At 42.9% G+C, this 24569-nt stretch overlaps 1 protein-coding gene across 4 annotated transcripts in view; it reads left to right on the top strand.

Moving 5' to 3' along the window:
- Nucleotides 1-24569, top strand: part of LOC137615481 (46 kDa FK506-binding nuclear protein-like) — a 111781-nt gene that overhangs the window by 42624 nt on the left and 44588 nt on the right. For all 4 annotated transcript variants that reach the window (XM_068345402.1, XM_068345399.1, XM_068345401.1 and 1 more), the window contains 2 exons: nt 721-919; nt 17020-17115. In XM_068345402.1, the coding sequence (XP_068201503.1) occupies nt 721-919; nt 17020-17115 (295 nt within the window). The remainder of the gene's footprint in view (nt 1-720; nt 920-17019; nt 17116-24569) is intronic.

The following is a 24569-nucleotide window of genomic DNA, read 5'->3' as shown; positions in this document are numbered from 1 at the left end:
CCTTGTGGCTATTTCTCCCCGAAAGTTACAGGACCTGAGAAGCACTCATGGTAGCTTTAATCTGGTGCACCTCATCAAAGTTACAGAGTCCCTCGTTCTGGTGGTAGTAAAGACCCCAGAGCTGCACTTCACGCTATATATCATCATCATAGTCCAATGTTCAATAACCTTATGATTGTTGCTCAGGAATGGATGTACGATAAAGTAGAGAGATTGTTGCATTTTTGTTTGTTTGCACATTATATTTTATACAAAATATATCAGCTAGTGGTTTTATTGTACCGAAAACAATATTCTTTTTTTTTCTGTTTTTTTCTGCTATATACTCCGAAATTGGATTGTTAGAAAGAAAAAAAGATTGTTTCTCAGAGATAAATAATAATAATTCTTTGAGAATTTCAAGTTTTAATACAAACAAGAAAATTTTGGTGGGGGTTACCTTGTTATATATTTATGAATTAATTAATTTTATTTTCCTTTAAAAATTAATTACATATTTAAAGGTCATATCTATTGGCCTCTTATGTATTAAGCATTGTTTTGAAAAGGTCATGTTAAGAATTTAAGCAAATTCTCTCTCTCTCTCTCTCTCTCTCTCTCTCTCTCTCTCTCTCTCTCTCTCTCTCTCTCTCTCTCTCTCTCTCATACGAAAACTTCTGGTAGTTGGGATATTGTTCTTGAGTATTAAGACAAATTTAATATCATCATTTTGTATTACAGGTGATGTTAGAAGTGGATGGCATGGAAGTAATAATCTGCAATCTTTCACTGAACCGTGGGATTATCCAGGTCCCATTAAACCTCAAGTTTGATGTTGGGTGCAAAATAGCTTTTTTTGCTACTGGAACAAGTAGTAATGTTCATCTTTCTGGAAATGTCATTGGCTGTAAGGAAAACAACACTAATCAAGCAATGAAAAGTAAGTCTTATGTATCTGAAAGGTGGTAAAAACATGTTTTTTTTTCTTTTTAATGAGATGTCTGTGATAAAGCCCTAAGTTTACAAGGCTTAAAACAAGGTACATTGTACAGTGCTTGTAATTCAAAGTAGAAAGGAACTTAAAAGCAAGTAAAACTGGATGCACATTATTTTATCTACCATTCTCAAATAGTAGGCTTAAAAAAGGGCTGCTACTTTGTCCAGCCCAAAATCTTTGATATTCTCTGCAGACAACATCCACCGTGAGTTGCTTCACTTACAAATAAACATTATCTCATTGCTCATGTGTTCTGGCAAGTGATACGTGGATGTATGTGGGTCACTATTTCAGGTATCATAATTACCTATGGTCTGTTTTATTATTGTGTATTGATATATGTACATGAAACAGCTGTGAGTAGGTGGCTTTCAATCACGATGCTTGTGGGAGAAGCATGTTAAAAAATTATGGGCTGAACCCAGTTGCTTCCTTAAGAAATACTTTTGATTTGCACTTCTTTGCACTGTTGGCATGCTGAAGATAGAAGCAAGAACTTGCACAACTAATTAGGAAGTGAATGGAGGGAAATTAAGAAATGAAAAGGAAAGCAGCTGTTGGTGAAAGGGATACTCTTAAAAAGGCCCAATTACCCACCACAATGGAAACCATGAGGCACATTGTAGATGATAACTTCACTATTGAGACATGCAGTTGATAATTAGTATTGTATACTGTATCGTTAGTGGGCAAAATAAATTGCTAAATTAAAAAAAAAAACTAAACTTTTAAACATACACAAAGGGAAACAAAAGAATTAATGAGCAAAGAACAGAAAATGTCCCATTAAGCATTGGAAGACTTTGCTATGGGGAACTATTATGCGGACTGTGACAAAAGCCAAGTTTTCAATATTAAACTTACCCGATAATCATGTAGCTGTCAACTCCGTTGCCCGACAGAATTCTATGGAGGGATACGCCAGCTATCACAATACTAGAAGGGGGTGTACTTACCAGCGCCACCTGTGGCCAGGTACTCAAGTACTTCTTGTTGACACCTCCTCAATTATTCCTCTGTCGTGCTTCCGGCAAGACGTTCTGGGATACGCTTATGTTCTTGGAGTATTTTCACGACTTTGGTGAAGTATTTCTCTTTGATTTCGGCTGTCGCTTTACTGGAAACTTCTATATTAGCTTAGTTAGCTTTTGGAATTAATTTGATTAATTATGGTGACGAAGAGAGTATGAACTCTCTTTCACTTTTTAATGGCCGACCCTTCCCTTAGACGGAAGTGTTGGTGTCTAAGAGAGTATAGACTCTCTTTCTTAATTTTGCTTAACAAAAGTTATAGATTTATTTTATATCTCTCCGCCTCTTATAGGCCTCTTCGATTAACTTCCTTTTATTATAAACTTATTAAAATTAATTTTTATATTTGTTTATATTCGACCTTCCTAATAGTAGGCGGTCTTTTCTTGGTACCGAAGTTAATTAACATTGAGCCCGTCATTTTGGTTTTACCTGTTAACATATTATGCTATTTTAATGTCTTTGAAAGAATTTCTTTGATAGTCTCGTACTGTTTTCAAAGTTGAACTAACGTTTTGTTTTGTCTCTGCAGTTGTTGACGTTCAGAACGTTCAACTTGCGCTCTATCGTTACGATAGAGAAAGAATTTTCACGGTTTCACGTTGCAGTAAGAGTAACCGTGTCTAGCGTTTTGTTCATTCTTTCTTAACTTAATGGTTTTAATCCTAATAAAGGAACTTTTCATTTTGGGAAATATTTCAGTTTTTTCCTTTAACAATAATATGTTTTAACGATATATATGATTGGGCTCTTCTCTCAGGTTCTAAGTCAAGAGAGAGAGAGAGAGAGAGAGATAGAGACGGAGGGAGAAAGAGGAGGATAAACGTTTCATTCAAGCGAGTAACGTTGTTATCGTTTTTGCTCTTCTCCCTAGTCTCTTTAGGGGAAGAAGGTAAACGTTTCTAGAGTGATCTAGTGTTTAGTCTCTTTCCAGCCACTGAATTATTTATCTTTCATTAGATTTTTCTGTTACATTGTAATTCTGTTTTCGCAATTACTAACTTTTGAGAAAGGATAGAATTGCGTGTTTCAGGTACAAACCACTTAAAGTTTCGAGTTCAGTGAAATAAGTGCAAACAGAAAATCAAAGTGATAAGTGATTAGCGCAAAGTGTGTCAGTGTTGTGCGTGAGGGTACTTCTGTGCGCGCCAGTCGTCCTCCCAGTCCGGGACCTCTTTCAAGCTCCCAAGCCCAGGGGAGAAGCAATGTCGAAGGGCAGAAGGGTTCAGCAGGCCTTGATCGGCGCACAGAAGTATCCTCGGTGGTTGTGGGCGTGTCTTACCGAGACCGTCACTCCCACCCGCAGACGATTGAGCCCTTATTTTGCTCGTCTGCAGAAGAAATTTAGGGGAGAAAACGCTGGTCTCAGGTCTCAAGACCTCTTAAACGTAAAGTCCAGACCTATGCCAGACGTACGAAGTTAGAGTTCAACAACCCGGATGCAGTCATTGGGTTAGCTCTGACTCTCCTCAGTCATCAGTTGAATGCACTCCGCCTAAGAGGAGTAAGGTTCTGCCACAACAGAGCTCGACTGTTAAGGCTTTACCTCAGCCTACTGTAGTTTCTGCCGACCCCAAGTGGACTCTACTACAGTCCATGCAAGCACAGCTTTCGGACTTGATGCGTGAGTGTCGGGCTGAGAGTGTTGCGCCTCCGCCTCCGCCTGCGCTCGCTCCGCCTGCGCTCGCTCCGCCTGATCGCAGTACCACCTGCCAGGCGTACGATGTTGAGCCACGTTCTGAGTTTGCTGTTCCCAGTGGTGTTCAGCCTCCGCCTTCCTTAAGGCAACCTTTACAATGGGATCAGGAGGATTATACCTCTCTTCCTCCGCCTCCACTTGCTGCTCCACCAGTGATGCAACACTCGGTTGAGGTACAACAACCTCTCCCTTCCATGAGTCAGTCTCCTCAGCTCTCGCTGCAGCGAGCTCAACCCTCCTCAAGGCAAGCACCTCAACACCTTAGCCTTGCGCCTCAGGAGCCTCAACTTGCGAGATTTTTACTGCGTTCTGCGCAGCCACTACCTTTTCGCTCTCAGCTCACACCGCAGGAACCTCAACTCGTTCCTCAGGAACTTGCCCCTGCGCATCCGCCAACCACTCAGCAAGCGCTACCCTTGAGTTCAGCCACTCATGCCAGGAGTCAGCCTCCTCCACCCATGCGCCTACCTTCTGCTACTTCCTTTGATCAGCCTTTGCAGACTGAGCCTCAGGTGTTCCCTCAACAGAGTCTTGAAGAGGAAACCACAACTATTGTTGTTCCAGCTCGTTCTGTCTCTGCTGTTCAGCATACCTTACCTCCATTTTCAAACCTTATGATAATGGAGGTTATTTGTATTACTTATAAAAATATATTTGTATTCCTGGCAATATATTTTTAACAATATCGCAAAATATGGCAAAAATATGAATCATGAGTTATGAATGTAAGGTATATATTATGTTGATATTAAAACCCCATGCAAGCATGCATAAAGCACTCTAGCACTGGTCATGGAATTTCTGAGAAATGTTAAACGCCATGCACACGCTCTGCTTACCTTACATGCTCTGCTTACAGCATGCTCTGCATACTACATGCTCTGCATACAGCATGCTCTGCATTCAGCATGCTCTGCATACAACATGCTCTACATACAGCATGCTCTGCATACAGCATGCTCTGCATACAACATGCTCTGCATACAGCATGCTCTGCATTCAGCATGCTCTGCATACAACATGCTCTGCATACAGCATGCTCTGCATTCAGCATGCTCTGCATACAACATGCTCTACATACAGCATGCTCTGCATACAGCATACTCTGCATACAACATGCTCTGCATACCTTACCGCATGCTTCTCAGTCACACATCTTTGGTTGTTGCCAACTCACTAGACTGTCAAGCAGTTTCATAACGTTGCCTTCTAGTCTGCTGCTTTTGCACCAGTGAACCCTCACTGAGAGAACTTAGCTTTTCTAGGATATGGTCCCTGTAGATGAGAAAGTTCTTTTCTCCCTCCTTCTGATATTCCCTTGAGGACTCTGTCATTTGGAGGGAGCCTTTAGCTGCATAGCCTCCTATGGACTTTTATTTAAGCATAACATGCTTCCAGGGAAGGTAATGGTTCCACTTCAGTCGCTAATCCCGTCTGTTACCACACCTGCTCCCATAGACCTTGAGCTGTGTTACAAGACATGCAGTCCAAGCTTAGTCCTTGTTATAGGATTTTTTGTTTACGGAGTCAATGTGTCACGGGGAAGACGTTCAACAACCAACAGAAGTGACTTGTTGTGACGCAGTGCGGCAACCTCAGCAACCCGATAAGGAGTTTGTCTGTACGACCCAGACAGTCTAGACAGATTCGGGTTGTCACTACTTCCTCGCTTGCCCATGATTGACAGTTCACAGACTGTGCAGCAGTACCATGATCTTGTGTCCGGCTCCGTCAGACGACTGGCTTTTAAGAGCTCCCACAAGTCGTCGCTGTCTGGAGATTTTCAAATGGACTATGGATCTGACCAAGGAACTGGGCCTCCTGGTCAATTTTGAGGAGTCTCAGCTCGTCCCATCCCAGACCATTGTCTCCTTGGGTATGGATCTTCAGAGTCGAGCTTTTCGGACTTTTCCGTCGGCCCCAAGGATCTTCCAAGCCCTAGAATGCATCCAGAGCATGCTGAGAAGGAACCGATGCTCAGTCAGGTAGTGGATGAGTCTAACAGGGACACTTTCATCGCTGGCCCTGTTCATCGTGTTAGGGAGACTCCACCTCCCCCCCCTTCAGTATCATCTAGCTGCTCACTGGATAAAGGACATGACGCTAGAGACGGTCTCAGTTCCTGTTTCCGAAGAGAGGAGGTCTTCTCTCGCGTGGTGTAAGAACAGCTTTCTTCTCAAGGAAGTCTACCTTTGGCTGTTCAGAAACACGACCGCCGTCTCCTCTCGGACGCATCAGACACGGGCTGGGGTGCGACTTTGGACGGACAAGAATGCTCGGGAACATGGAATCAGGAGCAAAGGACACTTCACATCAATTGCAAGGAGTTGTTGGCGGTTATTCTGGCCTTGATAAACTTCAAGTCCCTCCAGCTTAACAAAGTGGTGGAGGTGGACTCTGACAACACCACAGCCCTGGCTTACATCTTTTAGCAGGGAGGGACTCTTTTGTGGAAGTTGTTCTAGATCGCAAGGGACCTACTCATCTGGTCTAAAGATCGAAAGCTAACTGGTAACGAGGTTCATTCAGGGCGGTATGAATGTCATGGCAGATCACCTCAGACGGAAGGGTCAGGTCATCCCCACAGAGTGGACCCTTCTCAAGAATGTTTGCAGCAGACTTTGGGCCCTGTGGGGTCAGCCAACCATAGATCTGTTCACTACCTCGATAACCTAGAGACTCCTGTTGTATTGTTCTCCGATTCCAGACCCAGCAGCAGTTCACGTGGATGCTTTTCTGCTGGATTGGTTCCATCTCGACCTGTATGCATTCCCGCCGTTCAAGATTGTCAACAGGGTACTTCAGAAGTTCTCCTCTCACAAAGGGACACGGCTGACGTTGGTTGGCTCCGCTCTGGCCCGCGAGAGAATGGTTCTTAGAGGTACTGCAATGGCTGGTCGACATTCCCAGGACTCTTCCTCTAAGAGTGAACCTTCTAAGTCTACCTCACGTAAAGAAGGTACACCCAATCCTCCACGCTCTTCGTCTGACTGCCTTCAGACTTTCGAAAGACTCTCAAGAGCTAGGGGCTTTTCGAAGGAGGCAGCCAGAGCGATTGCCAAAGCAAGGAGAACATCCACTCTCAGAATCTATCAGTCTATAGGGGAAGTCTTCCGTAGCTGGTACAAGACCAATGCAGTTTCCTCAACCAGTACCACTGTAACCCAGATTGCTGACTTCCTGTTATATCTAAGGAAAGTAAGATCCCTTTCAGCTCCTACGATCAAGGGTTACAGAAGTATGTTGGCAGCGGTTTTCCGCCACAGAGGCTTGGATCTTTCCACCAACAAAGATCTACAGGACCTTCCTAGGTCTTTTGAGACCTCAAAGGAACGTCGGTTGTCCACTCCAGGCTGGAATCTAGACGTGGTCCTAAGGTTCCTTATGTCATCAAGATTTGAACCTCTCCAATCAGCCTCTTTTTAGGACCTCACATTAAAAACTCTTTTCCTCGTGTGCTTGACAACAGCTAAAAGAGTAAGTGAGATCCACGCCTTCAGCAGGATCATTGTTTTCACATCTGAAACGGCTACATGTTCCTTGCAGCTCGGTTTTTGCTAAACGAGCTTCCTTCACGTCCTTGGCCTAAGTCGTTCGAGATCCCAAGCCTGTCCAACTTGGTGGGGAATGATCTGAAGAGAGTACTTTGCCCAGTTAGAGCTCTTAGGTACTATCTAAAAAGGTCTTAACCTTTACAAGGACAATCAGAAGCCTTATAGTGTGCTATCAAGAAACCTTCTTTTCCAAGTTCTAAGAACTCAGTTTCTTACTATTCAGGCTTCTGATTAGAGAAACACATTCTCATCTGAAGGAAGAAGACCTTGCTTTGCTGAAGGTAAGGACACATGAAGTGGGAGCTGTGGCTACTTCAGTGGCCTTCAAACAGAGCCATTCTCTGCAGAGTGTTATGGATGCAACCTATTGGAGAAGCAAGTCAGTGTTCGCATCATTCTATCTCAAAGATGTCCAGTCTCTTTACGAGTACTGCTACACCCTGGGACCATTCGTAGCAACGAATGCAGTAGTAGGCGAGGGCTCAGCCACTACATTCCCATAATCCCATAACCTTTTAACCTTTCTCTTGAATACTTTTTATGGGTTGTACGGTCGGCTAAGAAGCCTTCCACATCCTTGTTGATTTGGCGGGTGGTCAATTCTTTCTTGAGAAGCGCCGAGGTTAAAGGTTGTGATGAGGTCCTTTAGTATGGGTTGCAGCCCTGTATACTTTAGCACCTTTGAGTTGATTCAGCCTCCCAAGAGGAACGCTGCGCTCAGTAAGGAAGACGATCTTATTAAAGGCAGAGTAACGGTTCAAGTCGACTTCCTTACCAGGTACTTATTATTTCATTGTTATTGTGGATAACTGATTATATGAAATACGGGATACTTAGCTATCCTTTAATCTTGTACACTGGTTTTCACCCACCCCCCTGGGTGTGAATCAGCTACATGATTATCGGGTAAGTTTAATATTGAAAAATGTTATTTTTATTAGTAAAATAAATTTTTGAATATACTTACCCGATAATCATGATTTAATCGACCCTCCCTTCCTCCCCATAGAGAACCAGTGGACCGAGGAATAATTGAGGAGGTGTCAACAAGAAGTACTTGAGTACCTGGCCACAGGTGGCGCTGGTAAGTACACCCCCTTCTAGTATTGTGATAGCTGGCGTATCCCTCCATAGAATTCTGTCGGGCAACGGAGTTGACAGCTACATGATTATCGGGTAAGTATATTCAAAAATTTATTTTACTAATAAAAATAACATTTTTGTGAGCGTAGTTTGTGTTCACAGCTAAAAGTCCATCTACCTGTGTGACATCTAAAGAAAAGAAATTATCTCATTGCCGAGTTCCTACAAAAAAAATGTGATCACAGTCCTATTTTCTGTGCACAGTAAGTACCTCATTGTCTCACCTTGTCATATGCAATTTTTTGTAGCATCTCTCCGTAAACTTATTTCTATACACCACTATCTTTACAAACATTGTAAACACTCCAGTATTTACGTTGCTCAACACACTGTAGAGGATTTAATGTACTGTAATTTAATTTATTCTCCATGCTAGGTATTACTTGCAGTGTGCCTTGTGTAGAATACAGTAATCGGCAGCTGTGTTGTTTTATGAGATTTAAACATGCATTCCCTTTTGTTTCTTTTAACATTTCTGTTCATTTTCTTATGTTTCACATAACCTTACTCCAATTAGTGTATTTTAAGAACAAACTTTTTTAGTACCCAACGATTGTCTTGAAATGTTACTCGTTGGTGTCATTAACCTGCTTTATAGTAAATTACAGCGTATTTATTATAACCTCCCTTCTCTTCTTTACTCATACATGCAAACTTTCAGTGCAAACAAGGTACACAATGAGCATTTTTTCAGTGTAAACAATATGCACATTCACTCACTTTCTTAAGTGCAAAAAGGATACTTTAGAACTTTTTCAATATAGGAAAGATGAGTACTTTTTCATCGCATTCCTAAGAGGGTATGTATGTGAATTTACCTGCACCAAATTGCAAGTCCGATAATATTGGCAGTGGTATAGATGGCTCAATATTATCTGCAGGTTGAAAACTAAATGTTTGAGTGGGAAGGAAAATACTGAAAATACTACAGTACTTTATTCTAATAACCGATGCCCTGCCAGGCAAACTGGCATATCAAATTTTATACTGATGAGCAAAATGTGTCTTGTGCTAATGGGTTGGGGAATGGATTGGAATGAACTATGGTCATGTAACTAGCCTTTTCATGCATTGTTTACTCCTGTGAAAAGGATTTGTATTTTCAAAGAAAGGTTGCTTTGTTCAGCTGATATATTTACTTTAGTGTTTTATATATTGCTCTCAATTAACCCTTTTACCCCCAGGCTATTTGGAAATTTCCAACCCTTAACCCCCAGGGGGTTATTTTTTTCCCAGCACATTTTGCAGTATATTTTTTTTAAATTGCTCTAACAGCCTTAATTTTTGTCATAGAGAGGTCAGGTTGGTCTCATTCTTTTGGAAAATGCCTGATTTTTTTCCAGAAATTATCAAAAATATGAAAAAAAAAAATTTATAGCATTTTTTTGCAAGGACGTACCAGTACATCCATGGGGGTAAAGGGATGGCTTTTGTGAAACGTACCAGTACGTCCTTTGGGGGTAAAAGGGTTAAGTGAATGTTATAAGTTTTATTTACTCGGTTTTTGTTCATATAGGGTTGGCTAACAATGAATCAGGGTTAGACTAGGGCTAGTTTAGTATAGGCAAATCCCCTATTTTCTTTTTACTGTCATTCTCGGTAATCATGTTGAAGATTACAGTAATCCCTTCAGTCCAGTGAAAATTTCCTTTTCAAGCCTGTAGTTTCTAGATGAAAGAATCAAGATTCATGTCTTACATGGCATACTGTAGAATATAGATGGTTCTTTGGTTTCTTATTGTTTTGCCTATATCCCACAGCTTCAGTTTTTTCTCCCATTTACTTTCCATGCATTTCTTGAAGTCTTTTCCCACTTTTCTGTCCAATATTGTAAGCTTTGCTCTAATTTTCATCTCGTTAACAAATCCTTTGTTTGACCCTCATGAAAAATTTCAAAATTGATTGTGTTATTTTTAAAATAGTTTAAAACTGAAATTTTGTGCTTCTGAGTAATATTTTTAAAATTAACAATTTCTCTGAAGCATCTTTTCTGGTTATGACCACTAAAGTTTGATTAGATATCTCTATTTGGTATGTATTGTAAAGGGCCAGCAGAGGATGTGGGAAGTATTTGCAACGGGTTTGTGTTCTCGGTCGTCGGCATATACTCGTATCCAAATATAGTTTTCAGTCCTAATAGAAAGTTGAATAGAGGAAAGGGTCATAGTAGGTTAATTATTGTTAAGAGTGGTGAGCCTTCTCATGGCTTGTGAAACTTGAATAATCGAGAGCATTGATCACACTGAATCATGGGAGGTGGTTGTGGTTGATTTTCTCTTTGCCCGTTGCTGTCATTTAACTAATTGGATGGCTCTTCTGTTCTCTTCAAAGAGATCTGTGCCTACTTGAACTTTGCTTCTTCACTCGTTCCTGCTGCTTGTTGAAGCTTCGAAGGTGTTGGGGTCTATGTTAGCTTCTTCGAGGAATTTCTCGGTTGTTCTTTAATTCGAAGCATAGGGCGGCCTTAGGGGCGATCACCTGTATTTAATCACTGAAGAGTATTTTTTTTGGTAGTCTTATGTCCTCCATGCGGTGTTTCATGATCATGGCCTCGATGCTGGTGATGATGGTTCTTTTAAGGACTGCTGTATTGGATACATAGTCATTCCATTTGATTTTCATTATTGCTCTATTTTTTCTGGTGGAATTGTTCCAGTTTTTTTAGGTCCCTACTATAAAGGGTCCAAGTCTCACATGCATATAACAGGGTAGATACTACTGTATAATGGTGTTATATACCATCACCTTTGTAGGGGTGGTTAGGTCTTTGTTCATGAACCCCTTGGGGGACAGTCACCCATATGCAGTGTGATCAGCTTGGTGGAAAGGATGCTTCCCAGGTATGGGAAGTGTTAGATGCATTCAGTGGTTGTTTCATCCATGATGTTAATTACTGGAGGATCTTCCCCTGGTCTTGGCTGGTCCAGTATCTTAGTTTTGGCTTTAACTGTTAGGCCAAAACACATGTAGGCAACATGGAAATTATCCACCGATTCTTGGAGTTCTGTTGGGGTGTGGGCTACGGCAACGTTGTCATCTGCATACTGTAGTTGCGTTACATTGACGATGTTGGTGTTGCGCTGAGATTTGAGTCTTGCCAGTTTGAAAATTCCTCCATTAATCTCTTTTTTTATCTCAGCCCCTGGGTTGTTGTGGGGTACTTCATATAGCATGGCAGATAAGTATAAAGAGAAGAGGGTCGGTGCCAATACACATTCTTGTTTTAGTCCACGTGATAAGGGGGGTGGGGGGGGGGGGCGGTCACTTTGATGTATTACTTAGCTGTCATCTCATCATGTAGGACTTCAATCATGTCAACAAAAGGCTCAGGGATTCTGAAGTGATTGAGGAGAGACCACATGGCTGTTCTTGGTACCCTGTCATATGCTCTTCCAAGTTCGTAGAAAATTAGGAATATATGTGTGTTTGCTGTTCTTTTTGTTTTTCCTGTTTTCAGTAATTAGCAATCATAGCAAGACACATACAGGGTGTTAGTTTTGAGTTTTCAATTGTTTGGAGAAAGCTGTCTAAGATTATTACAGCACAATATCAATAGATTTTGCAATTATACTGAAAATTCAGAGCAATCAAAAAGATGTGTTGCAACAAATGATAACATATATTACTACATGATTATGCTAAGAATGTAATATAAGTCAGTTTTGGAGTTGACATAATCTTTTTCCTCTTTCATTGTACTGTACACTCATACATTGCTAAATAGCGCATATTCACAATTATCTCTAGCTGACTTTTTTGTTACATTCTGGGTGTATTGGTAACAGCATACATTGTTTGCCATCTAATGAAGTCATTACTAGTAATGAGGTACATAATTGGAGAATTTTACTCTTAATTCTTTTGATTGCTTGGTGTAAGACAGCATTTTGGGCCTTTTTATGTATTTAGGACCACCAGGTCATCAAAAGTCAAAGAAATGTGGAGCTTATCAAATTGAGTGATTTTGAAATGTTTTAAGTGATTCTGTTATGAAAGAAATGACATCTCTTGCCTTTATATAAAATGGTATCTTGAGCATATTCAAATGACGTAGGAAACGTATGTTATACATGCATTCCAGACATCAAGAATGGTGTATGGCAATTTCCTTGCCTCATTGGAGTATTTTCTCTGATCGACCCTTGGGCTTCCTAGTATTATTATTCTTACTAGCTAAGCTACAACCCTAGTTGAAAAAACAGGATGCTTTAAGCCAAAGGGCTCTGACATCGAATGTTAAGAAAGGAAATAAATAAACTATATTAGAAGTAATGAACATTTGAGATTAAGTATTTTAAGAACAGTAACATTAAAACATCTTTCATATGTAAAGCTATAAAAAGAGACTTGCGTCATCCTGTTCAACATGACAATATTTGCTGTAAGTTTGAACTTTTGAAGTTCTACCGATTCAACTATGCGATTAGGAAGATCATTTCACAACTTGCTCTCATCTGGAATAAAACTTCTGTATTACGGTGTTAGTATTGACCCTCTTGATGGGGAAGGCATGACTATTAGAATTAACTGCATCATAGTGATACTTCTTAAGAATAGATTGATCATTGAAAATCTTAAGAAGACTCAACAAGCCAATATTTTGTGCAATTGAAGAAGTCACAGACCTAATGTTTTTCTCATAAGTAAATTTCCTGTTGAGAATCACACCTAAAATTTTAGAAGTCATACAGAGTTGAAGAAACATTATCAATGCTGAGAACCAGATATTGAGGAGCCACGGTCCTCGACTTACTTACAAACATACTTTGAGTTTTCTAAAGTTTCACCTTCATGCCTAATAATTAATTTGCACCATGTACTAATTTCAGCTAGATCCTTAGTTGATTCAGCAACCCTAGATCTACATTCAGGAGATGGAATTGATGTAAAGAGCGTAGCATCATCTGCATATGCAACTAGCTTGTTTTCTAGGCCAAACCATATGTCGTGCATATAGTATGAAAAGTAATGAGACAAGAACACTACCCTTAGGAACAGCAGATATCACATTCTTATACTCAATATGGTGCCCATCAACAACAACTCTTTGCGATCTATTACTTAGAAAGAAATTCAGTACAGTAATGATGCTAAGAAAAGACCCACCAACTCCCAACTGTTTGGGTTTGAAAACAAGTAGCTCATGATTAACGCGGTCGAAGGCAGCCCTAAAATCAAGGGCAATCATATGAACTTCCTGACCACAATCAAGAGATATCTGTACAGTATTGGAGATTATATGAAGGGGGACACATGCTCCAAGGCCTTTACGAAATCCAAGTTGCAAACTAGGGAACAGGGGATTACCTTCAGCAAACCTATTTAAATGTTTTGCTAGATGTTGAAAAACTTTAGATAATATGGGAGTTATGGAAATTGGGCAGTAATCAGTTGGACTTGAACTACCACAAATGCATTTACATTATGGAGTATCATTACCAGGTGAAAATGAGAGTGGTGAGAGACTGGTAGATATGTGTGTTGAACAAGAGATGGTAATAAGTGCTAGCTTTTTTAAAAAGAAAGATAAAAATAAGTATACATGGGTAAGAGTGGCAAATGGAAGAGTAGTAGAAAGGGCATTAATGGATTATGTGTTGATAACTAAAAGAATGTTTGGAAGATTGAAAGACGTGCACGTGTTTAGGGGTATGGCTAACGGTATGTCTGATCATTTTTTGGTGGAAGGAAAATTGGTTGTAGCAAAAGAGTGGGGGAATAGAGTAGGTGGATGTAAAAGGGAGCTAGTGAGGGTTGAAGAACTAATAAAACCGGGGGAAAAAAGTAAATATCAGGAAAGGTTGAAAATGGCATATGACGAGGTGAGAGTAAGAGAAACTGGTAATTTAGAGGAGGAGTGGAAGTTAGCAAAAGAAAATTTTATTGGGATTGCAAGTGATGTATGTGGCAAGAAGGTTGTTGGAGGCAGCATGAGGAAGGGCAGTGAATGGTGGAATGAAGGAGTGAAGGTAAAAGTGGAAGAGAAAAAGAGGGCTTTTGAAGAATGGCTGCAGAGTAATAGTATAGAGAAGTATGAAAAATATAGAGAGCAAAAGGTGGAAGTAAAGCGCAAGGTACGTGAGGCAAAGAGGGCAGCTGACCTGAGGTGGGGTCAGGGACTGGGTCAGTCATATGAAGAGAATAAGAAGAAGTTTTGGAAAGAAGTGAAGAGAGTAAGGAAGGCCGGCGCAAGAATTGAAGAGACAGTGAAAGATGGAAATGGAAGGTTGTTAAAAGGAGAGGAGGCAAGGAAAAGGTGGGCGGAATATTTTGAAAGTTTGCTGAATGTTGAGGATGATAGGGAGGCAGATATAATTGCTGTTCCAGGTGTTGAGGTGCCAGTGATGGGAGATGAGAATGAGAGAGAGATTACAATAGAGGAAGTGAGGAGAGCACTAGATGAAACGAGAGTAGGAAAAGCGTCTGGTATGGATGGTGTGAGAGCTGAGATGTTGAAGGAAGGGGGTGTGACTGTACTTGAATGGTTGGTGAGATTGTTTAATATGTGTTTTGTGTTGTCAATGGTACCAGTAGATTGGGTTTGTGCATGTATTGTACCACTATATAAGGGTAAGGGAGATGTGCATGAGTGTTGTAATTCAAGAGGTATTAGTTTGTTGAGTGTAGTTGGAAAAGTGTATGGTAGAGTACTGATTAATAGGATTAAGGATAAAACAGAGAATGCAATCTTGGAAGTACAGGGTGGTTTTAGAAGAGGTAGGGGTTGTATGAATCAGATTTTTACAGTTAGGCAGATATGCGAGAAATATTTAGCAAAAGGTAAGGAGGTGTATGTTGCGTTTATGGATCTGGAGAAAGCATATGATAGAGTTGATAGGGAAGCAATGTGGAATGTGATGAGGTTATATGGAGTTGGTGGAAGGTTGTTGCAAGCAGTGAAAAGTTTCTACAAAGGTAGTAAAGCATGTGTTAGAATAGGAAATGAAGTGAGTGATTGGTTTCCGGTGAGAGTGGGACTGAGACAGGGATGTGTGATGTCGCCGTGGTTGTTTAACTTGTATGTTGATGGAGTGGTGAGAGAGGTGAATGCTCGAGTGCTTGGACGAGGATTAAAACTGGTAGGCGAGAATGATCATGAATGGGAGGTAAATCAGTTGTTGTTTGCGGATGATACTGTACTGGTAGCAGGCACAGAAGAGAAGCTTGACCGACTAGTGACAGAATTTGGAAGGGTGTGTGAGAGAAGGAAGTTGAGTTAATGTGGGTAAGAGTAAGGTTATGAGATGTACGAGAAGGGAAGGTGGTGCAAGGTTGAATGCCATGTTGAATGGAGAGTTACTTGAGGAGGTGGATCAGTTTAAGTACTTGGGGTCTGTTGTTGCAGCAAATGGTGGAGTGGAAGCAGATGTACATCAGAGAGTGAATGAAGGTTGCAAAGTGTTGGGGGCAGTTAAGGGAGTAGTAAAAAATAGAGGGTTGGGCATGAATGTAAAGAGAGTTCTATATGAGAAAGTGATTGTACCAACTGTGATGTATGGATCGGAGTTGTGGGGAATGAAAGTGATGGAGAGACAGAAATTGAATGTGTTTGAGATGAAGTGTCTGAGGAGTACGGCTGGTGTATCTCGAGTAGATAGGGTTAGGAACGAAGTGGTGAGGGTGAGAACGGGTGTAAGAAATGAGTTAGCGGCTAGAGTGGATATGAATGTGTTGAGGTGGTTTGGCCATGTTGAGAGAATGGAAAATGGCTGTCTGCTAAAGAAGGTGATGAATGCAAGAGTTGATGGGAGAAATACAAGAGGAAGGCCAAGGTTTGGGTGGATGGATGGTGTGAAGAAAGCTCTGGGTGATAGGAGGATAGATGTGAGAGAGGCAAGAGAGCGTGCGAGAAATAGGAATGAATGGCGAGCGATTGTGACGCAGTTCCGGTAGGCCCTGCTGCTTCCTCCGGTGCCTTAGATGACCGCGGAGGTAGCAGCAGTAGAGGACTCAGCAGTATGAAGCTTCATCTGTGGTGGAAATGTGGGAGGTTGGGCTGTGGCACCCTAGCAGTACCAGCTGAACTCGGCTGAGTCCCTGGTTAGGCTGGAGGAACGTAGAGAGTAGAGGTCCCCTTTTTTGTTTTGTTTCTTGTTGTTGTCGGCTACCCCCCAAAATTGGGGGAAGTGCCTTTGGTATATGTATGTATTACCATTTCTTCATGCTTTTTCAACTAGATGTACTGTAGATTAACTAGTAATAGTAATAATTAAGCCTTTACTCCCTTTACTTATTTTTATCACAACTATTTTGTTAGGTAAAGGGGTTTCAGGGTCTTTATAACAGTTGGTGGACATACTAAGGAGGGTCTCTGAATCACTGTAAAATTGTGTCAAGGTAAGGAAGGCTGGGAAGACATGGAAAAGGGCATAGATGACGGCTTAGACTAATTAGAATTTAGCTTGATAGTGCTCAACACAGAAGAGAGTGGAGCAAATGGCTCATATTAAGAAAAAGCTGATGAAAAAGAATTGATTATGTTGATGATCTCTGTTTAGAAGCATTCATGTGTGTTATTGCTTGCATAATTATGGTGACCGTGGTTTATTGATTATGGTAAGTAATACTGTGATATCCAAAACCCTTTGTTATTGCTATGTAATTTGTCTTTACAGATGCTGGAAAGTTCACAGAAAAGAAAAGAAAGCTCGACACAGAAAGTGCGGGAGCTCCCAAGAAAGCCAAGGTTGCAGCATCAACAATGCTAAATCGTAAGTATGGTTGATGCATTTAATGTTGATGCAAAGTACTTTGTTAATTATTTTAAGTTATTTTTATATTAAATGTCTAAATAAACATTTAAGTGCAGTTAGTAACCATTTTCTCATATCACTAGCAAAGCTGCAACTGTGGTTGGAAAAGCAAAATGCCACAAACCCAAGGGCTCCAACAGGAAAAGTAGTCCAGTTAGAAAAAGAAATAAGGGAATAGAAAATAGACTGTATTTAAGTAATGAATAACACAATATATTTTAAGATTAGTAACAACATTAAGATAGATTAGTCATATGTAAACTATAAAACAACTTATGTTTAACTGTTCAACAGAAAAAAAATTACAACTAATTCAACTGTGAGATTAGGAAGATCATTCCACATTGTAATATTTGATTGTTCCGTTACCGAAATACAAACCACGCTATTTACATTGGGTTTACTTTCGGCGTAGCTGAAATGACGAGCTAATAGTTTTTAACGAGAGTTAACTACCCCCGCGCTAGTTAGCGGGGGTGGGGGAAGGGGTAGCTTGCTACCCCTCCCCCCCCCCCCCCCCCCACACACACCGGTGATTTGCTTCACTTCACTTTTGGCTCCGGCGATGAACAGACGTGTTTGTCCATCATCCTCGTTTGACAGCCTTAATCTTTTTTGCTTTTCCTCAGCTTGTGTGTGTTTGAAGTTGGCCTCGCCCTTGGGTATCCATCATGCGCAAGTGCCCTGGTATTGCCGGTCGCCCTTGCGGTACTTTCATGTCTGCGGTGGATACGGATCCTCACACCCTTTGCCCACAGTGTCGAGGCCGACGGTGTGACAGAGAAAATAATTGTAGTGAGTACAGGGAGTGATCTGCCTCCCGGTGGGGGAAGTTTGGCCGTCGGCGTAAGAAGAAGTCTAAGAGAGACCGTTCTCCTTCGGGAGTTGCCTTGAAGGAGGAAGGCTCTCGGGACTCTTCTTTTGCTGCCCAAACCTCCTCCAAAGCTCCCCCTCGTCCGGCTCCTAATGAGAGACCGCCGAGTGGGAGCGCAGGCCCTAGTTCTGTTTCCCGACCTTGGGTTGGGGGAGAGGGCGTCGCCTCCCATAGCGGGGCGGTTCCCCCTCCTCCCCCGGGGGAGGTTATTGATAATGATTCGTTGTCTCATGATGATCTCTTTCAGCTGTGGGCTTCCTTGGGGCTGAAGGGCCTGCCCTCCAAGGAAGCCCTGATTAATCTTGTCCAGTTGGGGGCCGCTGTTAAGCAGTCGCCGGTGATAGCAGAGGTAGATCCTCTGTCTATCGTCGATGTCGTGGTGACAGAGGCTTCCGATGGGTCGGGGCAAACCTCTGCGGTTCCTGATGAGGATGACGTTGCTGAAGGCTCTCCTCCCCCTTCTGTACATCCTTCGAAGGGGGAGGGGAGTCCCACAGGCTCTTCTGCTGCCAAGCCTCCCTCTCGGGGGAGCGCATTGACTGAGACTCCCCTTTAGAGGATGGATGATCCTGATGACCCCCCCTCGTGGCCGCCTTCGCCGTAAGGCTCACCGTCCGCTGCGTCGTAAGGGCCCCCCGTCTCCCTATAAGGGTGCTAAGAGGCGCCTTTTTGAATCTTCTCCTCCTTCCTCCGAGGGGGACTCTCCTCGCCGTAAGCAGCCTGCAGCTCCTGCCTCCTTAGACCTCTCCGGGGATCGATCTCCAATGCCTTCCAGACCTTCCGCCCCTGGTGTAGAAGGACAGCAGTCTGACCTCGTCGTCCGACGGGCAACGGTCCCTCCGGGGCAAAGGGTTGCCTTCCATGGTGTGGGGGCTTCCCTTGCGCATCAGGGTTCCCCTGCGCACCCTTCTGCAGTGTTAGTGCACAGGCGCTCTCCTGCTCGTCGGCGGTCCCCTGATCGCCAGCGCTCTCCTGTTCGTCAGCGCTCTCCTGATGATCGTCGCCCTACTGCTCGCCAGCACTCTCCTGAGTGCTCCGAACATCCTGCTGTTCCTGTTGTTCGCCCTGCGCGCCAGCGGTCTCCTGAGCGCCCTTCTGCAGCGTTAGCGCACAGGCGCTCTCCTGCTCGTCAGCGTTCTCCTGATCGCCAGCGCTCTCCTGAGTACTTCGAACATCCTGCTGTTCCTGTTGTGCGCCCTGCGCGCCATTGGTCTCCTGAGCGTTCTAGATCTCCTGCTCGTCAGAGCGCACCTGCGCTTCCAGTTCCTGACACACGCCCTGTGCTCCCACGTTCGCCCGCGCGACCTGGAACTTCGGTTCAGGTCTTGGACAAGGACTCTTCTTCTCCTCGCCCTCGCGATCCTGTTCGCCAGCCTGTTCCAGCACAGCAACGCTCGCGGTCGCCTGCGCGTAGTTCTAATGCTACTGTACGCCCTCGCGCCCACGCTCCTCCTGTTCCTGAGGCCGTTCGTGAACGTTCGCCTTTGTGCAACGCGCCGGCAGCTTCCACACAGGATTCCACGCGTTGCCCTTCTGCTCGCCAGCGACCACAGACTCGTCAACGTTCGCCTGCTCGTCAACGATCCCCAGCGCGTCAGCGATCTCCTGACTGCTCGCGTGATCTTTCGCCTGGGCGCAAGCGCTCTCCTACGCGTCGGCGCCCAGAGGATCTGGAGAGACATGGGTCGCCTTCTTCCACCTCAACCGCTCGCGGTCGCTCGCCTGCGTGTTCTCCGCGCTATCGCTCGCCATCGCTCGCCTACGCGCCAGCGTTCACCAACGCGCTATCGATCGCCTGCTCGCCATCGATCTCCCATGCGTTACAGGTCCCCTGGACACCATTAACAACAGTTGTTGGAGCGATCTCGTTCGCCCGCGCGCCAACGCGCTATCGATCGCCTGCTCGCCATCGATCTCCCACGTGTTACAGGTCCCCTGGACACCATTAACAACAGTTGTTGGAGCGATCTCGTTCGCCCGCGCGCCAACGCGCTCACTCACCTGCTCGCCCTCGCGCTCACGTGTTTACTCGCCCACGCGTTCACTGGCCTACACGCCCGCGCTTGATTGTCTCCGCGCGTTTTCAACAGCCTCTCGCGCGCGACTCCTTAGTGTCGCCTTCGCACGAGCGTCAGTGCGACCCCCGTTCGCGTCGGGTTCCGCAGCTCGCAACAGCAGCAGGGACGCGTGTCGTCAGACCGCAATCAGGATCCCCCCCGCCTAAGCGCATGTCTCTGTGTTAGGATAGGGAAGACCCATCAGAGAGGTCAGAACAACTTTCTTCCCCTTTTTCTTTATTGGCAGGTCCAGTGGTGTCCATTCCGAAGGATCGCCCGATCCCCTTCCCTCCAGCGGGAATTTCGGTCTCTGTGTCCGTGACTCGGCAGTCCTGGTTTGGTCCTCTGATGCGGGCGTTAGTGAAGGCTATGAAGCCGGCACTCGCCGATCAAGGACATAAACCAACGACGGCCTGGCCCCCGCTGTAGAGAAGGAGAGGAGTAAACTTCGTGGTGACTTCTCCCAGGGAGAAGTTGGTTCCTAAGAGGTCCGTTAGGAAGACTCCATCCCCTTCGCAGGCGCTTTCTCCTTCTCCTGAAGATGAGGCTTTTCCATCCTCAGGAGAATCCAGTGAGGTAGCGGTCTCCCCCTCGGCACCAAGGGGGGAGTCGTCTCCTCATGGAGGGGAATCGTCTCGCGTGGAAGGCACTTTCCAGGCCTCTTTGTTGGGGTCGTGTATCCCGCCCAGGAGGGAACCTAAAGACTCCTAGACAGTTCCGAAGTCTTCGCGAATTCGTCAGGTTCCAGCTGCACCCCGGGAGAACGTCCACGCATATCCCCAGAAAGAGATTCCGGGGACGAGAGACTTAGCTGCCAGTCCGCAGGGAGGAGACCAGCAAGAGTCGGAGCACGCCTTCTGGCAAGTCCTGAGCCTGATGAGGCTCAACGGGTTCATGGATCCCGTGATCGCCCCCCGGGAAGGCAAGGACATGGTCCTGGATCAGGTGTTTGGTACTCAGAAGCCCCCCAAGGCCAGCGCGCCTTTGCCCTGGTCCCAGGGGCTAAAGAGTGCCAGAGCCAGGGCCAGGGCCAATGCTCAACTCGCGGGTCTTGTTCAAAGTCCTGTACCTGGACTGTCAACTGCTTTTTAAGTTTTCATGCAGGGCCTCACTTTGGTCTTGGCTTTGGCCCTCTTGAACGGGTTACTACTTTTGAGGTATCTTGACAAGCTGATCTTGGGCTTTTCTGAGAGGCTGTTGTTTCAGGATGAGACTGACTTCTCTTTTCGTTATGTTCTAGGTATAGTGATAAATCAGAGGATGAATTACTTGGGAATGCTGATAGACATGGTACCAGCAATAGTATTTTCAGGGGACAATTGCATTAGCAAGCTCAAAGAGGTGGTGGTTTCATTCCTGTTCAGGCAAGAACTCTTGGCTTGGCTGTTGTAATGTCTTCTGGCACATCTTTCTTCGTTGGAAAAACTTACCTTACAGGCATCTTCACCAGCAATTGCTTTGGTGTTTAAAGTGTCACTGGTCGTCAGCCAGTGGTATGTGCCGGGTTTATGCCAGGTCTCGGGATAACCCTTGTGGCTCCCAGATGACCACAAGAGGAGTTAGATCCTGATGTTTTATTGTTATTATTACTGGCTAAGCTACAACCCTAGTTGGAAAATTAGGATGGTACAGTTGCCTCAAAGTATTCCTTTACCCCTTACGCTTATGTTTTATGAAAATAGTATGGTAACACCGCAATGAAAGCCTATTTGTCTTGTAACGACGGACGTGAATGGTTGAGCTATTGGTATGCCAGTGCTCCTATTTTTATAAACACTACTGTAGACAATATATTAATGATATACGAATAATAGTTCACATTATAAGTGAAATAAGTTGCTGTTAAATACTTAGAAAAATAGTATAGTAACAGAGTAGTAATATTCATTCCTGATTAATCAGACATCGTCAACCTTCGTTACATTCAGTTGAGGCAGGCGTTTGCTGAAATCCAACTTTAGTTCATAGTAAATATATGGGTTCTTTTTCAGAACATAATTATTTGAATGGAAATACGCTTTCGATTTATATAATCCATCAATTTATAAAGAAATGAGATCATAAACCGCAAATTTCAAGACCTATAAATATAATTTCATAAAGGCAATTATGATAGCCATTGACAGGTCATGATACGGAAGGCTTGGGGAAAAATTAATAGACAAGCCGATGTATAAAGGAACAAATATATCCAGTGTATCATTCATATATATTTTTTTGATTCGAGCCACGTCTCACCAGAGTAGCCTAGATGGAAATTTCTCTGGGCGGTAATTAAACTCGAGTCATCTGAGTAACAACACACCTTAACCACCCTGATGGTCTTTATATCATTGGTAGATATGGTTGCACACCGATAAAATCAGTACTCATATAGATGAGAGAGAGAGACTGAACTATGGTTGGTTTTATTTTGTCAATTTCGTTGGTATTATCAAACAATACTATATAGACCTTTTTTAATACCTTGAGAATGACAACAGGGACTCGATTAGATAATTGTATAGCCATGTCATTATATAATAAGATAACTCGGATATCCTTGTGTCTTCAATACTTATTACAATACGGTGGGGGTCTGAAACAAGTTATTGACGTCAAACTAGCTGTTTCACAGATCTCGTTCAATATGTAATATTTCCCTCCACATATGACCTAACAAAACATCAAGAAGGAATCATCAGTCGCATGTTAATTTTTATGAAAATAAATTCCATGATGATCATTCTCAGAGTAGTAAGGTATAAATTCATGACGGGCAGTTCGAGAATTTATCGGTTGTCAAAAGCCCACTTGACAACGGAATTACTTTAGGGAATGTAAGTGCTTCGTAAGATATCACTTTTAATACTAAATATTCTAGATAAGATAATTAGCAATTAAAACTTGCAACTAGACTCACCATAGATGGGTAGATACATAGAGATAAAGAGATGGATTGAATTGCTTTCAGTTATCGTCAGGTTTAGAATTTTTATTTTTTTTTATTTTACATTTAACTTAAATGACTAAATTGCACCCTCAGTTGAGCTGGCCTTGGTCTTAATCGTTGGTAAAAAATAAAATACCCAAGTCTTTTATTATATAATTATGAATTTTCTTTATTAAAATCAGCTGGATTCATCGATGAATTTATAGCAAATATCTGAAAACTATGTATTACAAATTTGTGATATTCAATGTTTAATCGCAATCATAACTTCGTATTAACCTTTTGTTTTAGTACTCAAGCGATACTGGTTGATTGAAGCTTATTATTATTTTTTTTCAGTTTCCATTCTCATAACATTCCTTACATTTGTGGGCAAGGTTTAGTGAAATCACTATGGAAATAAATTATTTAATTCTAGTTATACAATGTTGAATTGTAAAAAAGAAAATAAGTAAAACAAGATCGTATTTGAAACATTAATATTTTGTCCATCCACCATTATGTGCAATAACATCTTGCAATCTGTTTTGCATTGACGAGACGTGGTTATACACAACTTGTCGGTTGCGGCGGAACAGTTCCCAATCGTTGAGAACATGCTGGAAAAGACGCTGGTGGTTACGCTCCTGACCCTGCTCCCAGCTGTTGACGATGTTCCCCCAGACATTTTCGATCAGGTTCAAGTCGCATGCTTTGCTCGGCCAGGGAAGGAGAACAATGTCGCGCTGTTCAGCAAACCATGCTCGGACAATCCTCGCAGTATGGATGGAACAGTTATCCTAAAAGAAATAATATAACTGATTAATCATACTGTTAGAACAAGGTGGAAGGAGAACAATTTATATTTTCAATATAAATGACGGCAAAATAATGCCGTTTAGTCCAGCCAAAGGAGTCACAATAATGATTAATAAAAGGGCTTGAGTAGCCAAGGAGGAGACGTGGGTGTTGTGTGTTGATAAGAATATTTGGTCTACTTTTCATGAAGAGGCAAAAAATACCTTGTAACAATTTCAGTGGCTTTATTTGGCCGCTTTAGATTCATCAGGGAATGTAGATCAATGATGTTGATGTAAGATCCTTTTACAGTTATAAAACTAATAAATCCAAGACAGAAGTCTTATTGAGTAATTTGAAACTACTTTATGACCAATATCAGCAATGAGTTGATACCATATTTGTCAAGAAAGGGCATTCATATAACTAAAAAAAAAAAAAAAAAACAATGCACATACCTGCATGAAAATTATCTGCTCAGGATAAGGAAGAGCATAAGCGCGAACGGAAGGAACCATCACCTCTTCCAAAATTTCGAGATACTGCTCAGCGTTGAACCTTCCACTGATCTGGGCCAATTCACCAACGCCATGCAGGTGTATCCATCCCCAAACGTTACAGGTGATATGGCCGCTTCTGGCTACTTTATAAATATTCTGGCTGTCGTATCTCGTGTTATCACGCCTCCAGCAATGCAGACGACCATGCGTGTTAGAAGCGAAGGTCTTTTCGTCACTGAAAATTACTCTGCTCCAGAAGTCTAACCCCTCTT

This window comes from Palaemon carinicauda, chromosome 21 (assembly GCF_036898095.1).
Source record: "Palaemon carinicauda isolate YSFRI2023 chromosome 21, ASM3689809v2, whole genome shotgun sequence".
Lineage (NCBI taxonomy): Eukaryota > Metazoa > Arthropoda > Malacostraca > Decapoda > Palaemonidae > Palaemon > Palaemon carinicauda.
The sequence above is the reverse complement of the archived record's forward strand: the minus strand, read 5'-3'. Positions and strand labels throughout refer to the sequence as shown.